This window comes from Anthonomus grandis, chromosome 6 (assembly GCF_022605725.1).
Source record: "Anthonomus grandis grandis chromosome 6, icAntGran1.3, whole genome shotgun sequence".
NCBI lineage: Eukaryota > Metazoa > Arthropoda > Insecta > Coleoptera > Curculionidae > Anthonomus > Anthonomus grandis.
Window position 1 is genome coordinate 18,873,155 of NC_065551.1, and position 21,605 is coordinate 18,894,759.

Genomic DNA, 21,605 nt, shown 5'->3' on the forward strand with positions numbered 1-21,605 from the left:
ATTCCTGCATGTTCAATTACTGGTTTAAATTTTTTTTTTAATATAGTAAATGAACAGTGTGTTCATTTACTGGATTTTACTTAAAATAATTTTTTATGCGAATTTCAAGCTTAAACATATCTTACATAGAACTGAACTAACTTGAATAATGGCATTTATACCCAAATGCACTCAAACCAGTAAATGAACGTTAATAGAAAACGTTTATTTACTGGTGTTCATTTATTGGACGACAATTATTTTTCAGATGGCTCCAAAATATTCACGTTTTAAATACACGGAGGAAGCTTTGGATGCAGCAATTAGTGAAATTCAAGCTGCAACTATTTCATTAAATAAAGCTTCTTCTAAATATGGCATACCAAAGTCCACTTTACATAACAAATTAACGGGAAAGGTGCCACATATTCGAAAAATGGGCCCTCTACAGTCTTGAGCGCTCATGAGGAAACTAGATTAGTTAATTGGATGTTGTCAATAGCCAAATTGGGATTCCCGATGCATCCCAATGAGGTTAAGGACTCAGTACAAAAAGTCCTTAAAGATTCTCAACGACCAAATAATTTTACTGATGATAGACCAGGAGATAAATGGTTAAAGCTTTTTCTTCAGAGGCACCCACAAATTTCAAAAAGAAATACAGATATTATTTCCAAAACTCGTGCTGCGGTTACTGAGGATGGTATAAGGCAATGGTTTTTAGAACTTATCCAGTACTTAACTGACAGAAATGTATTAGACAGATTAGTAGAAAAGTCAGGTTTGGTTCTAAGGCCGTCCAAAAAGTTTAAAAACCTTTACGAGATTGCGGAAACGAAAAAGAGTCAATTACAGTGCTGTGCAACTATGCTGCTAATGGTGTGGCAGTCCCACCAATGATTGTTTTCCCATACAAAAGAATTCCTAAAGAGCTAGCTCTTTCGGTGCCAAAAGGTTGGGCCATTGGAAGGTCCGATTCTGGGTGGATGACCAGTGCAACGTTTTTTGAATATATTGCGAATATATTTTATCCCTGGCTTTTGGAAAATAGCGTTATATTTCCAGTAATTCTTTTCATAGATGGACATAAGTCCCACTATAATTTGGACCTGTATGAATTCTGTGTGGAACACAGAATCATCCTTTATTGTTTGTACCCAAACTCGACACACATACTACAACCTTGTGATGTCAGTATATTTAGACCCCTAAAAGTTGAATGGAAATCTGTGTGCCGACTTCATAAACAAAAGAGTTGTACATAAATTACTCGGCACAACTTTAGCATCCTCTTTAAAGAAGCTTTTGATAAGGCTTTTAAACCAGAAACCATTATAAATAGATTCTGAATTTGTGGCCTTTATCCATTAAGCCCTGACTCAGTTGATTATTCAAAGTGTATTTCGAACCGGCGTAATTAAATCTTTCAGAAAAGACCCAGTGCCAAATTATCAATAGAAGACTATAAATGTTCCTTGAAAGTATTGGACCATTATTTAAAGGTCAATAATATCACAAATTTGTCCAACAGTGTAGATTCTTTTAAAAAATTTTGCGAAAAAAACGCAGGTGACTCAACAAGTTTTAATGACAGTAGCGATAATGTTGACCAGTTATTTAGCGAGTCTGAAATAAATGACGTCATGTCAGTGAATATACAGAGCGATATATTTACAGATTCCTTTTTAAACGACTTGCCCCTTGAAATTGACGGAGTTTTATATGAGCCTCCAACTTATCAGACATCACCATTACAAGAAATTGATGTAATTACACCTATTTTATTACCTGGTGTGCATTTGAATTCCCAAATAAAATCATACTGTTTAGAAATTCTTGACACAATTATCGACAATGCATTTATTATTATAGAAGACAGAGAATTCCAATCTGAGCGTATGGCTATTCCAGCCAAAACTCTCCCTTGCAGCGAATCGAAGATTAAAATATTATCCAATATTGTCATTAATCCAGAAAATAAAAGTTTAGATAAAGTTTGGGAAAATCATCTTCACTGGCCAAAGCAAGAGGGTGTATCAAAAAAGAGAAGCCAACGTGTTCAAATGCCCTACGCAATAACATCCGATAAGTGGGTGAAACATCATTCTGAACAAGAAAAAAAAAGAATAGATAAAGAGAATATAATAAAGAAAAGAAAACTGGAAACGGCTTTAAAGAAAACGTTAGCTGAAACTAAGAAGTTAGCTAAGAAGCTTAAAAGGGTTGTTAAAGAAGGGGGACCAGAAAAAACAGAAGATTCAAAAAAGTTGATAAACGGAGTTTAAGAAAATCAAGGTAATTTTAACTATACCTAATAAGAATTTAGAATAAAATGAAATTTAATGTATTATGCTTTTAGTTAAAGAAAAACAAAATGATGTGGAAGCGACCAAGATCCAGGATGTTGATGATGAAAATAAAAAGTTAGCCGGAAAACAGAACAAGAAGTTAAAATTGGCTGTTAAAGAAGGGGAATCAGAAAAGTTTATTGATGGAGTTCGAGAAAATAAAGGTGAGTTTAGTAATTATAAAAAAATGGATTAAAGAAATTATAATGTTGATATTTATGTGCTTTTAGTTGTTAAAAAAGAAATAGACGTGGAAACGAAGAAGCCTGACAAAACAAGCAGTAAAAGTAAGTAAATAAATAATGTGTCTGGTCTTATATCAAATGGAATATATATTTTAATCATATAATGTATTCACATTTGCAGCTTTTAATATTGGAGACTTCGTGGTTATAAGTTACCAAAAGAAGAGGTATCCAGGTTTAATAAAAAATATAGATCAGGGTGCCCAAGAATATGAGATCAGCGGTATGGAAAAGATAAAACCAAATTTTTGGAGATGGCCGAAAAATGTGGACCAAATTTGGTATAAGAGAAAATTTGTTTTAGAAAAAATTTCAGAGCCAATATCATCCAAAGGCAGTATATATAATTTAAATATTTGATAATTAAAAAAAACCTTATGTTCATTTACTAGTCTTATAGTTTTCATTTATTGGAGGAGTTCGTTTATTTACTGGGATTTTGGGCATTTCTTATAAAAATCGGCAAAATTTTAAAAAATATAAAGGGTAACGTATCTCTTGTTGTTCATAATAAGAGAAAATTGTCGAGACCTTTGTCTTTAAAAATGTTATAGTACTTAAGTAAATGTATAACTGATTTACAGGTCCTCTAACTCAAAACTTTTCTTATTTGTTCATTTACTGGTGTAGTGACCCTATTACGAAAAAATCAAGTCAGGGTATCGACGAACTTTTTTTTAATCAAAGTGGCCGTATTTCAATTCGCTGTTAAAGTGGTAAAATATGTTAATCAGCACTTAGAAATATACCAACGGTAAGAAAAAATTATTTTGCTCTTGTCTTCTTTATATGTTTTTTTTTAATTAACTTTACTTAGATTATTAACTTGTATATGTACATTGCCAAGGAACTTCTCCTTTTACGGACTAATAAAATATTCTCGAAACTCGTCTCTAATTCCTTTGGCATTATTTAAATAGTTATTACTACCCTGCTGCGTCAATTGGAAATAATTTTGCGGTTTATCTTCGTACCATCAACTTCCCGGTACTACCACAGATGCATATAGCTCCGCACGTGTTATAACTCCATGCGGAGCTATATACATCTATGGTACTACTTCACCGGTGTTTGGATCCTCTCGATCAAATATATCTTCGGGAGCATATACTGTTGCTAAGTATTTTTGAGATATTAAATAATTATGTGAACAGTAAAGAGTCAAGGCAATTGAATTGACGCCTTCTGGAACAAGAAGAATTGATTTCCTAAGTATTCTGAATATACTTGACAAAATACCAAAAGCATTTTCTACTATTCTTCTTGCTCTGGAAAATCTATGATTTTAAATTCTCATTGAACCCTGACTCTTAAATGGATGAGGTTTTATTATACACTGTGGTTTTTAATTGTTTCGAATGCGTTTATATAAAAATTTGGTATTTGGCACACATAATTAGCAAACTAAATACTACTTTTTGGTTCCTAGCTCATTTTGGAAAACTTCAAAATGGCAACGGGACGCTATTTTGAAAAATAAAATTATACAGAAAGGGGTCATGCGATACATGGTTTGAAAGCTCCCACTGAATACTTTATGGTCTTTAAATATTAAGTCATTATACTTCTACCCATAGCAAAATGGCAGCCTTTCAATATCTAATTTTTAGCATTTTTATTTATTTTATTTAAATGGTTCATCAATTGACAGAAGATGATCCTGATCGACGTATGGAATTCTACGAAATAATGACCGAGAGAATAGGACGCCAGTCTGCTTGTGTGAAGAACATTTGTTTCAGTGATGAATGTACTTTTTTTTTAATGATAATGTTCATAGACAAAATGTCCGTTATTGGAGCGGCGTAAATCCCCATATGTTTCGTGAAATACACACCCAATACCCAGAAAAAATAAATGTGTGGGCTGGCATATTAGCGAATCACATTGTTGGGCCTCTCTTTTTAGACCAATGGGGTTTACTTAAAATAAGAAGTCTACGTCACTCAGCCAGAATCTATCTTTCATCTACGTCAAAAAATAATTGATGCATGTCGCAATATTTATGTGCACATTTTCAATATCTTTTGTAGTGAAATAGTTACATTTCTGTGTTACCTAAAGTTTAATTATTTTAAATGGAATTAAATATGCGAAAAATAAGATTTTTAATGGCTGCTATTTTGCTATGGGTAGAAGTAATGACTTAATATTCCAGGACCATAAAGCATTCACTGGGAGCTTTCAAACGAAGTATAGCATGACCCTCCTTTCTATTTAATTTTATTTTTTCAAATGGCGTCCCGCCGCCATTTTAAAGTTTTGCAAAATTAGCTAGGGACCAAAAAGTAGTATTTACGTTGCTAATGATGTGTGTTAATTTAAAATTTATTAATTCCCCCTCTTATCTTTTAAATACGTATAAACGCATAAGATAAGATAAGAGGGGGACACGACAATTGAGACCCAGTTGTAAATGGTTCCAAAGGAGACGCGTCATCAGCCACAAAAACAAGTGGAACGACTAATAGTCTTCCTGGAAGTGCCCACTTCTATAATTTCCTTGCTTCCGTGATTTTAAATGGGAAACTTCGCTAGCTGTAAAAACACCCTCATCACAAATTCTTCCATTAGAACCAACTGGGGCAATAAGAAATTTTCAGTCAGTATCAATAACTGCCATTAAAACCGCGCTATGTTGTCCTTGATAGTTAAATTAATAGCTACCACTGTTCAGACGTGCTTGGCTAAAAAGATAATTGTCATCGATAGCCCCCAAACAATTTGGAAAAATTTCATTTTGCTTCAAATTTCTTGCTAATCTCCTGCAATTCTTCTGGTGTTTTGGCCTGAAATATAGGTTAGTACTTAATTTAGGATATTAGGTTAAAAGAAATATTTTTAATCTTCCTCAAATTTCAGTCTCGTAAAAAAAAATTCCGAACTGAGATAGTAGGTTTTTTACCGAAGTTGGTTTCATTTTCCGGACTAAAACCAAGTACTCGTCTATACATAGAAGTATGTATTACAGTACAGCATTAAATTCTATGATATCCAAAAATCTAAAACCTCATGGTTTTGTAAGATGTTGTGGAGCAGAGTGAAAATGAAAATTACATACAAGTTGATAATCAAAACGTGTCACTTAAGCAATCTGAAATCTGTTGAAAATATTAAACCTATAGACCAGGAAATACAACAAAATTCTAGCAAAGAAAAGGGCGGCGCGGATCGTATCACCAATCCAGCCCTAAAGCTTCTAGTTGACACCCAGGTTAATGATCTTACCAGAATCAGCAATGGTATATTTCAATTCTATTATTTCTTTACTCAACGGAAATCCTTTGAAAGGAAGAATCAGCAACAAACCCCTCGAGCGAAAAAATTGCCGAAGGAGCTATCCTTAACCAGCCCACTCCATTCTACAACGCAGGCACGAAATAATCGCTGATGGTCAATTTAGTTTTAGAACCAAACACTCCATCACCCATCAAACGTCTCGGCTTGCTTTCCACATTCTCTCCGGAGCAAACCGTGGATTGCGCACCGGGGCTGTCTTTCTGGACATAAGTAAAGCCTTCCACAAAATGTGGGACGACGGTTTATTGCATAAACTAGTCCATGCCCATTTTCCTGACTGTCTTGTAAAGCTTGTTTACTCCTTTTTGACCAATCGATCTTTTTGTGTTTGTGCCAACAGTTTTGTTTTACTCCCCACCCAATAAGAGCAGGTGTTCGCCAAGGTTCCCCCTCTTGTTCAAAATTTTTATGCGCGATCTACCTCCGTCCCCACAAAACACAATACGCTGATGACACCGCAATACTCAGCACCTCTCCTAACAAAGAGCACATTAAAATTAGGATTCAAAGACACCTCAATTCACTTCACTCCTGGATGGATCGCTGGAGATTGGAGGTCAACCCCAGGAAGACCCACCTGGCGTTCTTTTCCAAAAGGAAAAAAGCAGCTGCTGGCCATCTGAAATGGGGAACCACTAATCTCGGCTGGTCAAACCATCCCCACACCAGGTTCGCCAGTCCAGGACCTCCGAGATGCGGCAGCCACTTAGTATTAGTATTGTGCTTTTGTATATTTTATTAGTATTAGTTTTAGTCTGCCTAGCTTTTAAGACCTATTGTTATTTAGAATAAGTTACAATTAGTTAAGTAGATATGAAAATGTATATTTTAATCTAGTGTAATAAATGTGAGTTGCAAAGTAAACGCGCTTTGAAAGTTATGCTGATTATTTGCCTCATTTTAATAACTAACAGTGATTTTTCCTTCCCAATGAAGAAAATCAATCTCTAGAAATCAACTTAACTAAAAAAATCAAGTATCTCGGCGTTAATACAACCACACTTAACTTATGGTATACTAACATGGTGTGGTGCTTTAAGAACAAATCACGAATAATTTTTCTTATATAATTAATCAATATAAAGTTCAGTAAATGATTAATTGTGAGTGATGACGTAACTTAACTTATTACATATCACATTTGATTTAATACTCTTGGAGTTTACGACAGATCCTTTTTAACTCGACGAACTGTCAACTTGAACAACAAAAACGTATACATATACCTGTAAATTGACAGTTGCGCATGCTCATTTTCACCGTTTTCACGTTAGCGCTTTACGTGGTCTCCAATAGCAGCTGCATTAAAAATTTCATCCATAGCTAATTAGAAACTTATTTTTTTGCATAGTATCGATTCCACGTTAGCGTTTAAAGTATAATAAAAGGTACTTCAACCCTATATTAAAAATACGATTCAAAGATCAAATTGATATGTATTAGGTCGTACCTCTACGTTTACGTGCTAGCGTTATTTCATCTGCCTAATGTTTTACAGATTTTCTTATGAGCTCATGAGCATTTTGGAATAAGTAAGAAGTTAAAATTTAAAAAAAATTCAGTATTTGTACACATCTTATAACAGAAGACATAAATGAAGAACAATTAAGTTATTAATTTGAAACTTAGAAATTAAAATGGTGCTTCATTTTTAATTCTTCTACAGCCACTAACTTATTATATATTTTGCAATGTTTTTTATAGAAGATTTTATGAGTAATAAATTACGATTTTCTATGGGTATATAATATAATGTATATATAGAGGTAATTGTCTCCTCACTTTAAAATTTACCGTAAAGTGGGGCTACTTTGTGACAATTTTTTAGGTTTTTTGATGATAAATCATGTAAACTTGCAAATAATATTATTTTAGAAATACCAACTTATCGTTTCATATTTGTTCTTTCTTGCTTCAAATCGATAACTCGACATGTGAAGTAGAATTTGAGAAAAAAAACAAAATAAAGTGTCACAAAGTCACCCCATGGGTCGGGGTTACTTTGTGACAGGGATCATTTTGTTTGATATTTAACGTGAAATACAATTTTGGCACAAAGTAACACCCATGCTCTATTTATATACAAAAAATATATAATATTAAAATTTTAAATAAGGATATTTGATAGATAAAAACACATAAATAATTACAAAATAACTTTTATTTTACATGTTTAAATGGTCTTATCAAAATATTAACAAAATGTTTATTAATGTCTAGGTAACTTTAAACAAAAGAAAACTAAGTAATAAAACTGGTGGTAAAAAATATATGATACACCTGTGATTACACAACAAAATCACTTAACTCTGGAATGTCAAATAACGCTCTTCTTCCACGTTGAATTGGGGCATTTATGCCTATAATAATTTCCTCATTTCTATAAAATATCTCGTCTTTCTTTTGAGGCCACTTCCACTGCTTTCCAACACGTTCCATCACATTTACTGTCGCTCTTATGCTGTATACGGTCATAACTTGACCTGGAAAATACTTTCCTTGAAATTTAACAACGACGTACTTTCCCTCTGACTTTTCTGCTTTTTAGGCTACAGTTCTTTCTTCAAGTACCCGTTCATCTTTATCACTGGAAAAATGTTCATCCCATGGACTGTCATCACTTTCCATGTATTTAATTTGGTCCTGATTTTCACTGGAACTATCTGATGTTGATCCATTATCTTGACCGCTTTTTAGGCGTTTCTTTTGTTGGATGCCGGAGGGTCCAGGTTGAGGGTCATCGTTGTTTTGCGTATTCTCAGCAGAAATGGGAGCAGATGGGATGTTAAATTCACTACTACTTATGTTTTTACCTGGTGAAACGTTTAGGCGCTTTCTTCTTTTGATCTGCCTCCCTTTGGTTGCGTCAGTCCTTACATTGGTAAGGTGTTGAATAAAACTATTACCCACAACCTCAGCTATTTCGGTATCTGCTGTTACAATACGAGTGCATAAACGGTCCATGACCTCGTTTCGATCTAAAGGATAAATGCCTGTCTTTCTAAAACCAGATCTTAGGCTATCAGGTCCTCTTTCTTTTAACTAACTCATCAGCTTTTTTAAAAGGCTTGGAAATTCATCCTTTGGTATGGAAGAGACTCTGCTGCCGTAGTTGCTTGCCTTCCACTCGTTTAAAATTTTGCGCCATTTTTCCTTCATTGGGCGGAAAAGGCCACGTCAAGTGGTTGGAGTAGATGCGTTGGATTAGGAGGTAAAGGTATAAAGCGAATATTATTAGCTTCACATGCTTGAATGACCTGCTGATTTAAATGCGAGCTAAGATTATCTCCTATAAGGGCCTTTCGCCCTTCTTGCCGTTTTAATATTGGCAGCATAAGATTTAAAAACCAATCCTCAAAAACTTGGTAGTCAAACCATCCCGAAGCCGTTCTATTATATCGCGCATTTGCGGGTCCATTTTCAATCGATGTATTCCATCATTTTTTAAATTTATAATTAATATAAAGTGGAGCTAATTGACCCTCGGTATTTCCGCATACCATTAGAGAAGTACAGGCTTTGGAAGAGTTTCTGATTCGCTCAGGGTACTTTGTTCCTCTTTTGGTTATTATTTTTGTCTGGCCTGGGTCGTCAACAAGGTTTGTTTCGTCATAATTCCATATATTATCTGCAGGAATTCCTTCTAACTCAGCCTCCAAATAATCAAAGAAATTTTTTACAGTTTCTTCATCAGTGGCAGCTCTAGCATGTGTAATATTGTGCGATTCTCTGTGAAAGCTGCGGTTGTCGCTTCAAAAAGGACTTGACCCAATCAGGTCCTGGCATATTGTTTTTAAAAGGCTTAACTTTTTTTCTTAACGTCCTATATACGATTTAACTATACATCTTAGATCAAATGTGCTTACGGGAAAACCAAAAGTTGACACAGTGATAATATGGGCGGCAAAAGCATCTTCTTCTTGGTCGGTAAATACTTTTTGTTGTCCAGGCCTGTTTTTGTGCCGTTCTTTAATTTTCAGCCATAAAGTATTTCGATGTATACCATATTTTTCCGCAGCACAGCGTAATGATATTCGTTTATTTTTTTATATCATTAGGAGCTTTAGCTAACGTTTCTTCTGTATAGTTTTTGTAGCTGCGGCAGCCAATTTTTTTTTGTACGCCCTTGGCATTGTATCTAAAAGAAAACATTTTTTTTGGTCTTCGTTTAACAGGTAAGGGGCTACTTTGTGACATTTTTTTTGTCACAAAGTCGCTCCTCGTTTTGTACTTTTTTCGTAAAAATAGAAAAAACAAATAAAAAAAAAAAACTCGAAAGTATACAGTTTTTACAGTAAAGCAAGCAAACATAATATACTTTAATATAAACTTACCTTAGTTAACAACCTTTCCTTTGCCTAATTTTCAACTCTGCACCCGGTACACTATTGTTATATGAAATTTAAATCGTTCTATCGTTTTTAGCGACCTGGTAAAAAAATTAATTTTAGTTAAAAGTGGCAATGTCAAAAGTAGGCTGTAGTGTCACAAAGTAGCCCTACTTTACGGTACTAAGAAAAACCAGGGTCAATAAGCAGATCAAAAACCACATGCAACAAATGATAATTTGGAAAAGCTATTAAATTAGGTAAGGTTAATGCAGCTTACTGATAAAAAAATAATAGGTTCTATTGTTTTTTCTATAAGATATTATTTATTTAAAAATTATTATAATGTTTTTATAGCCTGCCACTTTTACAAAACTACAAATACATTTAAAAAAAGATACAAGAAATCTTTAAAACAACTCTTAAAATAAATAAATATTGACCTAAAACAAGAGCTTCATTATTTTTAGAATTCGCACTAGACCAATGCAAGTGTTTTCGATTGTTTTCGATTATATTTGTATATTTTAATGCTATGGAAAACAGTAGATTCTGTTGTTCGCTTATAGTAAAATTTATAGACCTTTTTCAATTATTTTCGTCCGTAATGGTAAACTAAGCCAAAGTTATAAGTTTTAAATTTTTAATTATTAATAATAAATTCGCAAAAGGAAAAAACTTTTAAAAAATTCTCATTACGACATGACATAAATAACAAATGTAACTAAGTAACACCAAAATCCCTAAATAAAATGCGATGTTGTCATTTTGAACCAGTAATAACGAGCTGATAAAAGACCCATAGTAAAAATTTGATACAATGGTGCCTGTGCAAATGATTTTGAATTAAGAGACCCTTAAACTTTAAGGATCTGCTTGTTAATGGTCCCATGAGAAAAAATCGGTGTAGATGGATGTAAGTGTACGTCTCCTAACCTCAAACTTATAATACAGGGTGTTTCATAAATGTTTTGCTGGTGCGCGTAAATCTTTTATTTAATGAAACACCCTGTATAGCACCTACCGCATTTTTTTACCCGCTTTTCAAATAATATCGTCTACTCTCCGGCACTTCGCGTTAACCGGGTGTATGTGTATACGTATACTGGTATAGTGCAGTCCCGATGGAAGTAACGATTAGCATTCAACTCTCGCCCCAATCGGATACAATTAGAATAATTTAAGGCAAGAAGCGGAAGTAGCAGTATTGAGCCATTCTTTGCGGCAAAAGTGTATATTTTAGTTTTTCTGTAAGTGCCTACGGTGTGTGTACAGTTCCTAAGAGCCTTAATTCACCGGTAACAAATAGTAAATAGGGTGTGCAGAAGTGTCGTATGGTTTTTTGTTGTGAGTGAAACTATATTTGGATTTATTTTGTTTGTATAGTTATAAGGTCATAAAAACTCTTTTTATAAAGTTACATATTATCACAGAAATAGTCCAGAAAGTTTCGTAATTAAAAAGTTATGTCGCGATAAAAAAATTAAAATATTTTGTTATTTAATTATTAACGCAGTATATCTAAAAAATAAGCCTTTGATCTGACACTCAAATGAAGATTCTTCAAAATTCTCAATTCTCGACACGTGTTTTCGGGACATTCGGACATTTAGAAGACTATTAAAAATTAAACTAAAAATACTTATAAAAGGCCTTATATACTATATACATATTAGTTACATTTTTAGTATACAAGGCCACTTGTAAGTAGTTCTAATTTAATTTTAATCTTCTCCCAAAAATGCTAACATCGTTAGCGCTTGTCGAAAATAAAATAAAGAGTTTTGGTTAGTGGTAAAATGATTTTGTGATCTATAAGAAATGTCTTTAACAAATCACTATACATATAATTTATTTATCAGTTAAAATGGTGGATGGCCGCCATTTTTTTTAGCATTCGACAAGATATGCATAAAGAACCAGTGTTTTCGAATAAATATTTTCCATCAAAGATACCTCTGATGCGCCATTTTGAATTTTAGAACATATTATCATGTCTCTATTGACTATATTGTCATGTCTCGCCTTTTTTCCAAGATGGCTCCTACTAGACACACATCTTGACATTTAGAACTGTTATATTAACGACGAAACGTAACTTAAGTGTATATGTTTTGCTGATAATATATTGGTTAAATGGCTTAAAAACGAGAATATTATAACAAAAAGTAAGAAACTTATTCTTAATCTAAAGGTAGTACCAAATCTTAAAGTTATATATTACATAATTACATCTTATTCACATGAGCAACGCAACTGTCAAGAGAAAGTAAAAAGGACAGTTCAACGATACACGTGCTTTCAATTTCAAAATGGCGCCTTTCCGTCAAAAAGTTGTTTACCTTTTAACGTCTATTTTCTAATAAAAATTTTGACTAATTTACAAATAAATTATTAATTAGGATAATAAAATAAATATTGGATTTCGTACTTTCTTACTTTACGTCACTTTTAATGACATATCTTATTTATCTTTTTTAGAAACTGCGAGTAGTTGCAGCCGAAACCATAAATCCCATCCGAACATTCTTCTATTGAAATTCAATCCACGAAACGCACTACGAGTGTGACTATTAAACTAAATTTTAATCGTCTACAGCAGTCGGGTATAACAGACTCAAAGTGTCGAAATAAATCCAAAAACTTCCTTACCGGACCGAGCAATAAAAATTGTCGCCATTTTGGACGCTAATATCAATTAAAATTCGACCAATAGGAGGGCGGAATAAAAGTGCGAAAAAAAAGTATACGCCGCACGCGTGCGCAGCTTATAAAAGGGAATTCGAAAATAACGCGCGCGTTTTCGTCGATTTCGGCGTTCAGTCGCGTTTGGATACGAAGAAGGTTCGCGTCTCGGTTCGTCACAAGAGACGCACTTTTTACGCAAAAAAAAAAATAAAGAAAAAGCCACCAAAGGGTATTATTATGTTGATTTGGTTTTTTTTATGTTTACGCGGGAAAGTGGTTTTTAAAATAAGGACTTTTTTGTTATTTGGATATTTTAACACGCATGGCGGATTCTAGGATATGTGGGGTAAGTTGGAGCACTATTTTTTTACACCCTGTACACTCAAAGAAACTGAATATGTATAAGCCCATATATATAAAAAAAAAACAATAACAATATAATAACTGGCTTAGAAGGGTTATTAAAGTCGTAATTCCGATTATAATTCTTATAAAGAAAATGTACTTTTGACTAAAAATGTAAGCAAATACACGCTGGTAGCGCCCATTAACGCCTAGAGTGAAGTTTCACAAATTGGCCTATAGGTTCTTTAAATTTCTTCTGGATGAGAAAGGTGGATACCACGCTCATTACTTAACTCAAGATCCGTTTAAAAAAATTTAAAAATTGATATAAAAATATAATCTAAAGAAAAGTTGGGAATTTTTTATTTTAGGCTTTCATAGTCATTAAGAAGGTTTAAACTGCATTCTGGGACACCCGGTATATGCATGATAGCAACATTTTACATTATTAAAATATTTATTATATGTATATAGAGCATGCACGATGAAAGAAAAAAATTAATTTGAAATTAAGTTTTTTTTCTTTTATTTTTTAGACACATCGTATTGTCACTTGCGTGTTTTTTTGCAATAAAAAATGTCTATACAGAGTGCCTCAAGTAGAAACTATGGCATCACACCCTGTATATTATGACGTTTTACAATTCTATGACATGTTCTGAATAATTTTTGTATTTGCAAATCATATACCTACCTAAAGTTAATGGATCTTATTATTTTCGAACAGTTTCTACTTCTAGAACCTACTTGATAACGGTGTGTCATTCATTTATGAGTATAATTGTCATTTCACGCATCATTTTTTTAATAAAATGAATTGAAAAACTCATGATAATTGATTTTGGTGACCGGATGCGACACAAAGAGAGCGCTAGTTGATGAATTTATCTTTGTTTTAAATGTTTTATTCCCTGATCCACAAGAGGCTGACATTCCTAATAACGAGATGTGGTTTCAACAAGACGAAGCATCTCCTCACTGCCATCGCCGTTCGATAATTTCTTGATGCAACTTTTTCTAACAGACGAATTGGACGAAGAGGGCCAATTGAGTGGCCGCCAAGATCACCGGATATAACTCCATTAGGTTTTGTCTTATAGGGCTATTTGATGTCTAAAGTTTATGTGAATAGACCAAATAATGGTGATGATTTAAAGCAAAGAATTCGACAAGAAATTAGACTGCGAAGTGAAACTGTGCAATAGCGACTTCCAAAAATGCATTGAAGTAAATGGACAACAAATTGAACATCAGTTGCTATAAATATTCTATAAATTGTTATTTCTTTAATGTTGTATGTTTCATTAGTCTATTACGTTAAATTTGACAAACCGCTGACTTTAGGCATATATACAAAAAGTATATATCGAAGAATTATAAAATGTCATAATATACAGGGTGTTCTATTTAAAAAAATTAGTTTTGACGCCATAGTTTTTACTTGAGGTAATATCGACAAATCGACATGTCTGAAAAATAAAAGAAAAAAACACCTGAATTTTAAATGGATTTGTTCCTTTCATCGTATATCCTTTCTTACATATTTACAATATTGGCATATGCTAGCTTTCTCTCAAACATTATCTTATATGAAAAGTATTGAAATTTTGCAACAACACTTTTTAAAGAAAAGGTTATTAAATTTAAAAACAGACATTTCGGCATCATCAACTTAATATTTTTAAATACGGCCCTGTAAATTTTTTATCATTTTTTATAAATATTTAGGCCACCTAAAAGCGACGATGTATGAACTACTCAAAAAAAAGACATACATATTTTCGGATATACCCATCTTCGTCTTACACATTGCTATTGGCATAAGTTTGTCTTTCTTTAACACAAACATTATCTTTCGAAGTACTTAAAGTTTAAAAATTGGGTCTACATTTTCTTGCGTTTGTTTCAAATAAATTAAATTTTTTTATTGTCACTTTTCTCTTAAATAAAACGAAATTCGAGAGTCAATCAACAACTTTTTTAATGCGATCTACATACTTCTTCCAATATTTCAAATCTTATTGTACACATTCTTTCTCTAACCTGTTATTTTATGAAAAAAATATCATCTTTTGCAATATTGCACCTTTTTTCCTGCTACATTTTCTCCTAGATAAGATAACTATCATCAACTTTTTTTTATCAATACGACTTTTTTGTTTTTTTAATCCGTCAGGTTCCTAAAAGAATTTTAATCCTTTTTTTCCTTACGCGTTCTCATTGACATAAATATATCTCTATTGCTTAACTTGCTACTTAAAAGTAAGTTTCCTTTAGTTCCTAATTTAAGTATTTTCCATAAAATTAAAATACGACTATAGATCAGCGCAATCAGTTAATTAATACAATAGCAAATTTTTTTAAATACAATAAAACTGATAATTCTGAGACATTTGATTCTCTTAAGCAAAATAATTCGCTTAAACAAAATCCCAACATTTTAATTTTAAAATGGAATAAGGGCAATGTTGCTATAGCAACGTAAAGAAATGAATATCTTGAAAAAAGTAGAACACTTTTATCAGATTAAATACTCATATAAAATTAAGTAAAGTTCCTACAGTCACTTCACGGAGTAAAATGAACATAGTAGTGGATAAACTTATTCAGTTATTAGACCTAAAACCAGAAGAAGGAAAAAAATTAAAATGTAATACTGCCATTTTTCCAGAATATATTGCTTACTAAAAATTCACAAGGTGGATGTTTCGTTGAGACCCATAGTAAGGTTTATCGATTTGCCAACCTATCAGTTACAAAAGTGTTTAGCCAGCTTAATTGATGGTGCCTTTGAGAGAGATCATCACTATATAGAAAATTCTTTGAACTTGTCAACTTATTGCAAGGTTTTTAGTTACCGCTAAATTATGTCTTAGTATCATTAGATGATTTTTCTTTGATTACAAATATTCCAACAGACCTTGTCATTGCAATTGAAACAAGAATGTGGGAGTTAATAAAAGTCCTATATATGTACATGTACTATGTCCTATGACCTATGTACGTTATCATTGCAAGAAGTTATAGTGCCTTTCAATTTCGATTTTCAAAATAATTATTTCAATGTTGGATAAGGAAGAATGTATTAAGGTATAGACGAATTTTTAGTGAGAGTAATCACAAAAATTTTTTACAATTCGAGTACTTCGGCTAAATGGGATGTTGGTTGGCCTGGCTGATTCAATCAATTTTTCATCAATAGTTTATTTCTTATCGTTCTATCTACTGTCGTTTTATTAGGCTCATAAAACAGACTTATTATTCAAATCGTTTGCATAACAGCTCAAGCAAGTCAAGGGAATGTTGGCGAATAATATGCAATATTCGCAATAAAAGTGTTGATGAACTAAATTCGTACATTTCTAATATCTGAAACTCTACAATAAAATCTAAGTCCCACCTCTGATGCTCTTAGTTACATCTCAAATATCAACATTTCGCATTCTTTCTTTCTCCTGCCTACTGACTAAAAAGCGCTTTAAAATGTATAGAGAACAAGAATTTCTCTGGCGAAGATTGACTTTCTGCGAACATTTTTTTGAGTCTTTCTGAGTTGATGTGACATTTTTCGTAAATGCGTTTAATACTTCATGGACTGTGGGTATATTTTCGGGTTGTCACCAATATTGTTTCCAGTTACCAGGATAGAAATATGAGCTATCCCTTCAATTTAAGACCAGTCTCTCCTTTGTCCACTCTATCCGAAGTCATTGAGGGGATGGTTAAGGCCCGGATCATTTTTTCTGTCTAATAATATCCTTACTAGTTTTCAGTTTGCTTTTCGGGAAGATCTTAATATACATGATGCTGTATATAAAATTTTCTTTATAATTTGTATGCCCGGATTAATGGTGGCGAGGCTTCGGCGGCAGTCTTTTGTGAGCTATCAAAGGGATTCGACTGTGTCATATACATACATATTGCTCATATGTATATTGCTCCGTAAGCTTTTTTGCTATACTATGGATTTTATCTTATTCAGGTGGCTGGTTCAGCATCCTGCATGTCAATGATCTTGCAAAACTTGGCATAAGGGAAAAATTAACTTTGTTTGCTGACAGCACGGTTCTCTGGAATGGCTCTAACAGTGATCCTCTATTGACTTTGGTAAGGGATTTTCTTAGGATTAATTTTCGTAAAACAAAGATTTTGTACTTTAATGCCAATTTAAGCGATGTTAAAAGGAAACATCACTCAAATGTCTTGGACGCCGATTGGGACAGTTTTTGATATCATGAGTTTTGAAAAGTTCCGGAAATCAGTGACAGTCGATATTTGAAAACAAGTATGAATTATTTAATCGACGAAAAAATAGCCATAATTAAGTGGCATTATGCGGGAAATAGTTTTAGAGCAGTATCTAAAATGTTTTCAGTTTATTTCCCCACCAAGCCCATTCCGTAAAAAAAAAACATTTCTTGTATTCAGCTGTACGTCAGATTTGACAAAGCCTTATAACAAATGGTTCTCTGGTGGCTGGTGTCTGGTTTTACCTGAACCGAAAATTTGGTAATTTTGCAATTACATTTAATTGAATAATTCAAGATTCGCTTATTAAAATTTTTCTAAACTTTGCACGAGGGTTTGCCAGATTGGTCTCTTCAAAAAGTTATCTCACATTTTTTCTGTAAAATGTACAGGGCGGCCAATAATTGACCCTCTTAAAATTTACATGGGTTTTCCTATGTTCCGCTCGGCGACGCACCACCCAGTAAACATCGATCGTTGATTTTTTTTACCTATATCCGATAAAAAAAATGAAGCAACCTTACACACTGAGATCACAGTAATTTACGTTACATTTAACAATTTATAAATTTTAATGCAAATTTACTGTCCTATTCTATACAATTTTATTAGCCAAGAAAGTGACAAATACAGAAGGCTCCTCCTGCATCACCTCCTCTTCTTTCAAACGAAGTCGCTCCTTGAATTTGATTTATTATGGGACACATTTTTGGTCAATGCCAGAGAGAGAGAGAAAAAAAAGAAAAATGAACAAAGTCTATTGTGCCCGAAGAGGTTTTTTAACTTATATTTTATTGCGGCACAATAGGAGAATTTTTCTTGTTTATTGTGCGCGGTTTTCGTTATTTCTGGGAGGGCATCAGGAACGAAGGAAGGAAGGAAAGCGATTCTTATATATTGTATGACAAAAATATAAAACTGAGCGGGATCATTATGGAGACAATCACTCAAGATTCAATCGCATACGAAAAAATGTATATTTTTTTTATTAAATCACAACATACAATAAATAAGTTCTATGGCCAACAAAGACAACAAACATCAGGCACTTGACCTCAACATTAAATAATATCATACATAATAAATATACGAGCGGAGCAATGGAGGCAAGAGTAATCCTAATGGGGCCCATCTGTTGTCATTTCTTTTAATTTAAGAAGTCTACAGAGATTTAAACGATAAATGGAGGTCATTATTTAATTTGTATGAGGCCTTCGGGGAGATTCTTACACAGTGGCCACTGTCATTAATAATTTTATTGTTAGTCGAGCCCATAAAAGTTAAAAAACCATGCTTTTCGAGGGCGGGGGCAGAGGTATTTTACGCTTTACGGCGTTACATACTTAATATATATTTAAGATAACATTATGTACTCTCTCTGTATAATCGGCACTAAAATCGGGTCTATTCGAAATTGCTGAGGCGAAAATATCGCGGCCCAGAGTTGCTTTAAACCCCACATTTTAGGGCTCTTATCTGACCGTTTCAGTCTATTTGGCTTTTTGGGGTGTAAATATTGATACTTCATGCCAAAGGATTTTTGTTGAATGGGATTACTTAGGACTTCAATTTGACTTATCAATTTAAGAGCATTTGCAATATCATATCTGAAGATATTTGCTTTAATATCACTTATAAAAACTAAGTATTTTGATAAGACAGTATTTATTTATTTTTGACACTATGAATTTAGGTACATTTGGAATTAATAATAAATAGAAAAAAGAGCGCGGTTGAGTTAAATGGGAAAAAACATATACCTATAAATATCCTACACTATCGACGTGTTCTATTCTAATTCAATTCATTTCACTCATTTTACTACTTTACTTTTACAAAAAAGTTATGTTAAAAATGAAAATAAAGAACATGCTAAATATTTTATTGGTTTTTGAAGAGTCATAAATTCTCAATCAAATATTTCTGAGCCTTATTAGGAAAAATCAGTATTTTTCAGAATATTTCTTCTTTGTATATTTAGAATAAAAACATGACTCCTATTAACAAGTCCCTCAGTCAGATATGCTATATTTTATTATTTTATGCTAAAGGTTTGTAATGGAATGAGTGGACAAATTCTCTAAATCAGATATAATATACGTAATTGCCTGATCGATCTCACTAGTTGTAAAAAAATTACCCTTTAATGGTTGGGATATAAGTGGTAATTCCACAGATCTGTATAGCTCCGCACTATGTGCTCCACACTATGTGTATTTCTTCTTCAGACAGGTCTCTAAAGTATCCCGTTTCGAATGTTGGCAATCATGTTGGCATTTATAACTTTTTTTGTAACAGCTCGAAACAGTTTTCCAAACTATGTGCTAGACTAGGTCCGCAACCATAATGTTCTTCTTCTTCTGGGCACTCTTTTACCCAATACCTTTCCTTGTATTTCCTTAGCTCGCAATAGAAAGTATCGACCTTTATTTTCATAATATGCTCCAGGTATTCTAGTTTTCTTTTTTTAATATCACTTTGTAATTAAGTTGTCCATGGTACGTACTCTATACTACGCATAGTATTCCGAGCATTCTCCTATATAACCACATCTCAAATGCTTCCAGATTTTTAGTAGTGGCTTCTATAAATGTCCAGAATTCTACACCATAGAATAAAATAAAAAAGATTTTTAAAGATGGTGCTCATTTTGTGAAATGCAATCCTTGCTTTTCTATACCACAGTTTATTTCTTATGCACTGTCTCATAGTTCTTTTATGATTGTTCCAAGATCTCTATTTATATCTATTTTGCCCATGATTATTTGTTCCGCTTTCTTTATATTATTGATTGTACTACGCGATAAGGTAACTGCTATTACCATTGTATCGTCGGCGTATCGAATATAATTCAGTCTGACTTCGTTTGAAAAGGATACCTTCTTCTACTCCGTTAAGAGATATAAGTTGAATATCAAAGGCGAGAAAGCATAGCCTTCCAAGTCCTAAGAATGCTATCTGATTTCGCTATCAAATTGTTTTTTATAGTCTAGGACTTGAACTTCAAAAATTGCGCCTCTGTTTTCGACTGCATTTATAAAACCAACTTGGTTTTCGGACAACTGTTCTTCGTATTTATTATAAATTCTTTTGTAGATGATTTTAAGAAACAATTTTAGCATATGACATATCAGACTGATAGTCCGATATTCATGGCATTTTTTAGCCCCAGGTTTTTTGGACAACGCTATAAATTCTGACTGATATTTCCAGAGTTAGAGATTCTGATAAAGATGTCGATAATCCAGGTTATTCCTTCATCATCTAACAGCTTCAAAAATTCGGTCTGATCCCACTGCTTTTTTGTTTTTACCTCATGTATTAGTATGGGTGGATTTGTAGCTTCTTTTAACAGTGAGTACGTGACCTCCGGTCTTTCATCTTCAAAATGCTTTTCTACGTATGACTTCCACCTGTTTTTCAAATCATGCTGGTCAATGATAATTTTTACATTTGTGTCTATGATCTTCTTAACTTGTCGCTTTTTAAAGGTCCTAGTTACTTCATTAATTTTTTTGTGTAGGTTAAAGCTATCGTGTCTAGCTTGCAGTATTTCTATTCCTGCATCTCTCTGCTGCTTCTTCTTTTTCGGTATCTGGATCTTTTTGTAATCTTCATTATTTTTATCTGTTTCATTAGTTTTAAGTTTTTTTTTACTTTGCGTTAACATATTCGCTTGCTTTTTGTTTTATTAGAGATTCTTGTATAGTTGTTTTTAATACAAGTGACTGTATTAAAAAAAACAACTATAGTGACTTTCTAAGGCCATCATGAACTCTCGAAAATAAAATAGTGATTAATCATGTCAAAACATTTATAAAATTCCACAGGACTAGAACCGATGCCCGTCTTTTAAAAAGTTTAAATATCATCTCCACTGTTTAGCCTTTTTCGTATTAGATATGTTGTAGTTATGACTATGACCTTAGTTTTACTGTTTTGCCATAGATATTGAGATTATTGACACCAAATAAAACCCCTAAAAATCTATTTTATATTTAAAAATCCCATTTGTTTCAATAGTGAGACTTTAACGCATTTAAAATTAATAACGCAAGCACAGGGAGGAAATCCATAATGGTGCAAATTGTAATTTATAAATAAAATGAAGTTCTACTTACGTA

At 32.9% G+C, this 21,605-nt stretch overlaps 1 protein-coding gene and 1 long non-coding RNA gene across 2 annotated transcripts in view; both read left to right on the plus strand.

Moving 5' to 3' along the window:
• Positions 1-2,068: 2,068 nt before the first annotated feature.
• LOC126737134 (uncharacterized) lies at positions 2,069-2,847 on the plus strand. The gene is made up of 4 exons (XR_007660891.1): positions 2,069-2,274; positions 2,339-2,491; positions 2,558-2,614; positions 2,694-2,847. It is a non-coding gene; the product is annotated as an uncharacterized LOC126737134 (long non-coding RNA).
• Positions 2,848-12,690: 9,843 nt separating this feature from the next.
• The window catches only part of LOC126737130 (tumor necrosis factor receptor superfamily member wengen), a 108,918-nt gene continuing 100,003 nt past the window's right edge, over positions 12,691-21,605 (plus strand). The window contains exon 1 of the mRNA XM_050441879.1: positions 12,691-13,234. Coding sequence (XP_050297836.1) covers positions 13,211-13,234 — 24 coding nt within the window. The 5' untranslated portion in view covers positions 12,691-13,210. The remainder of the gene's footprint in view (positions 13,235-21,605) is intronic.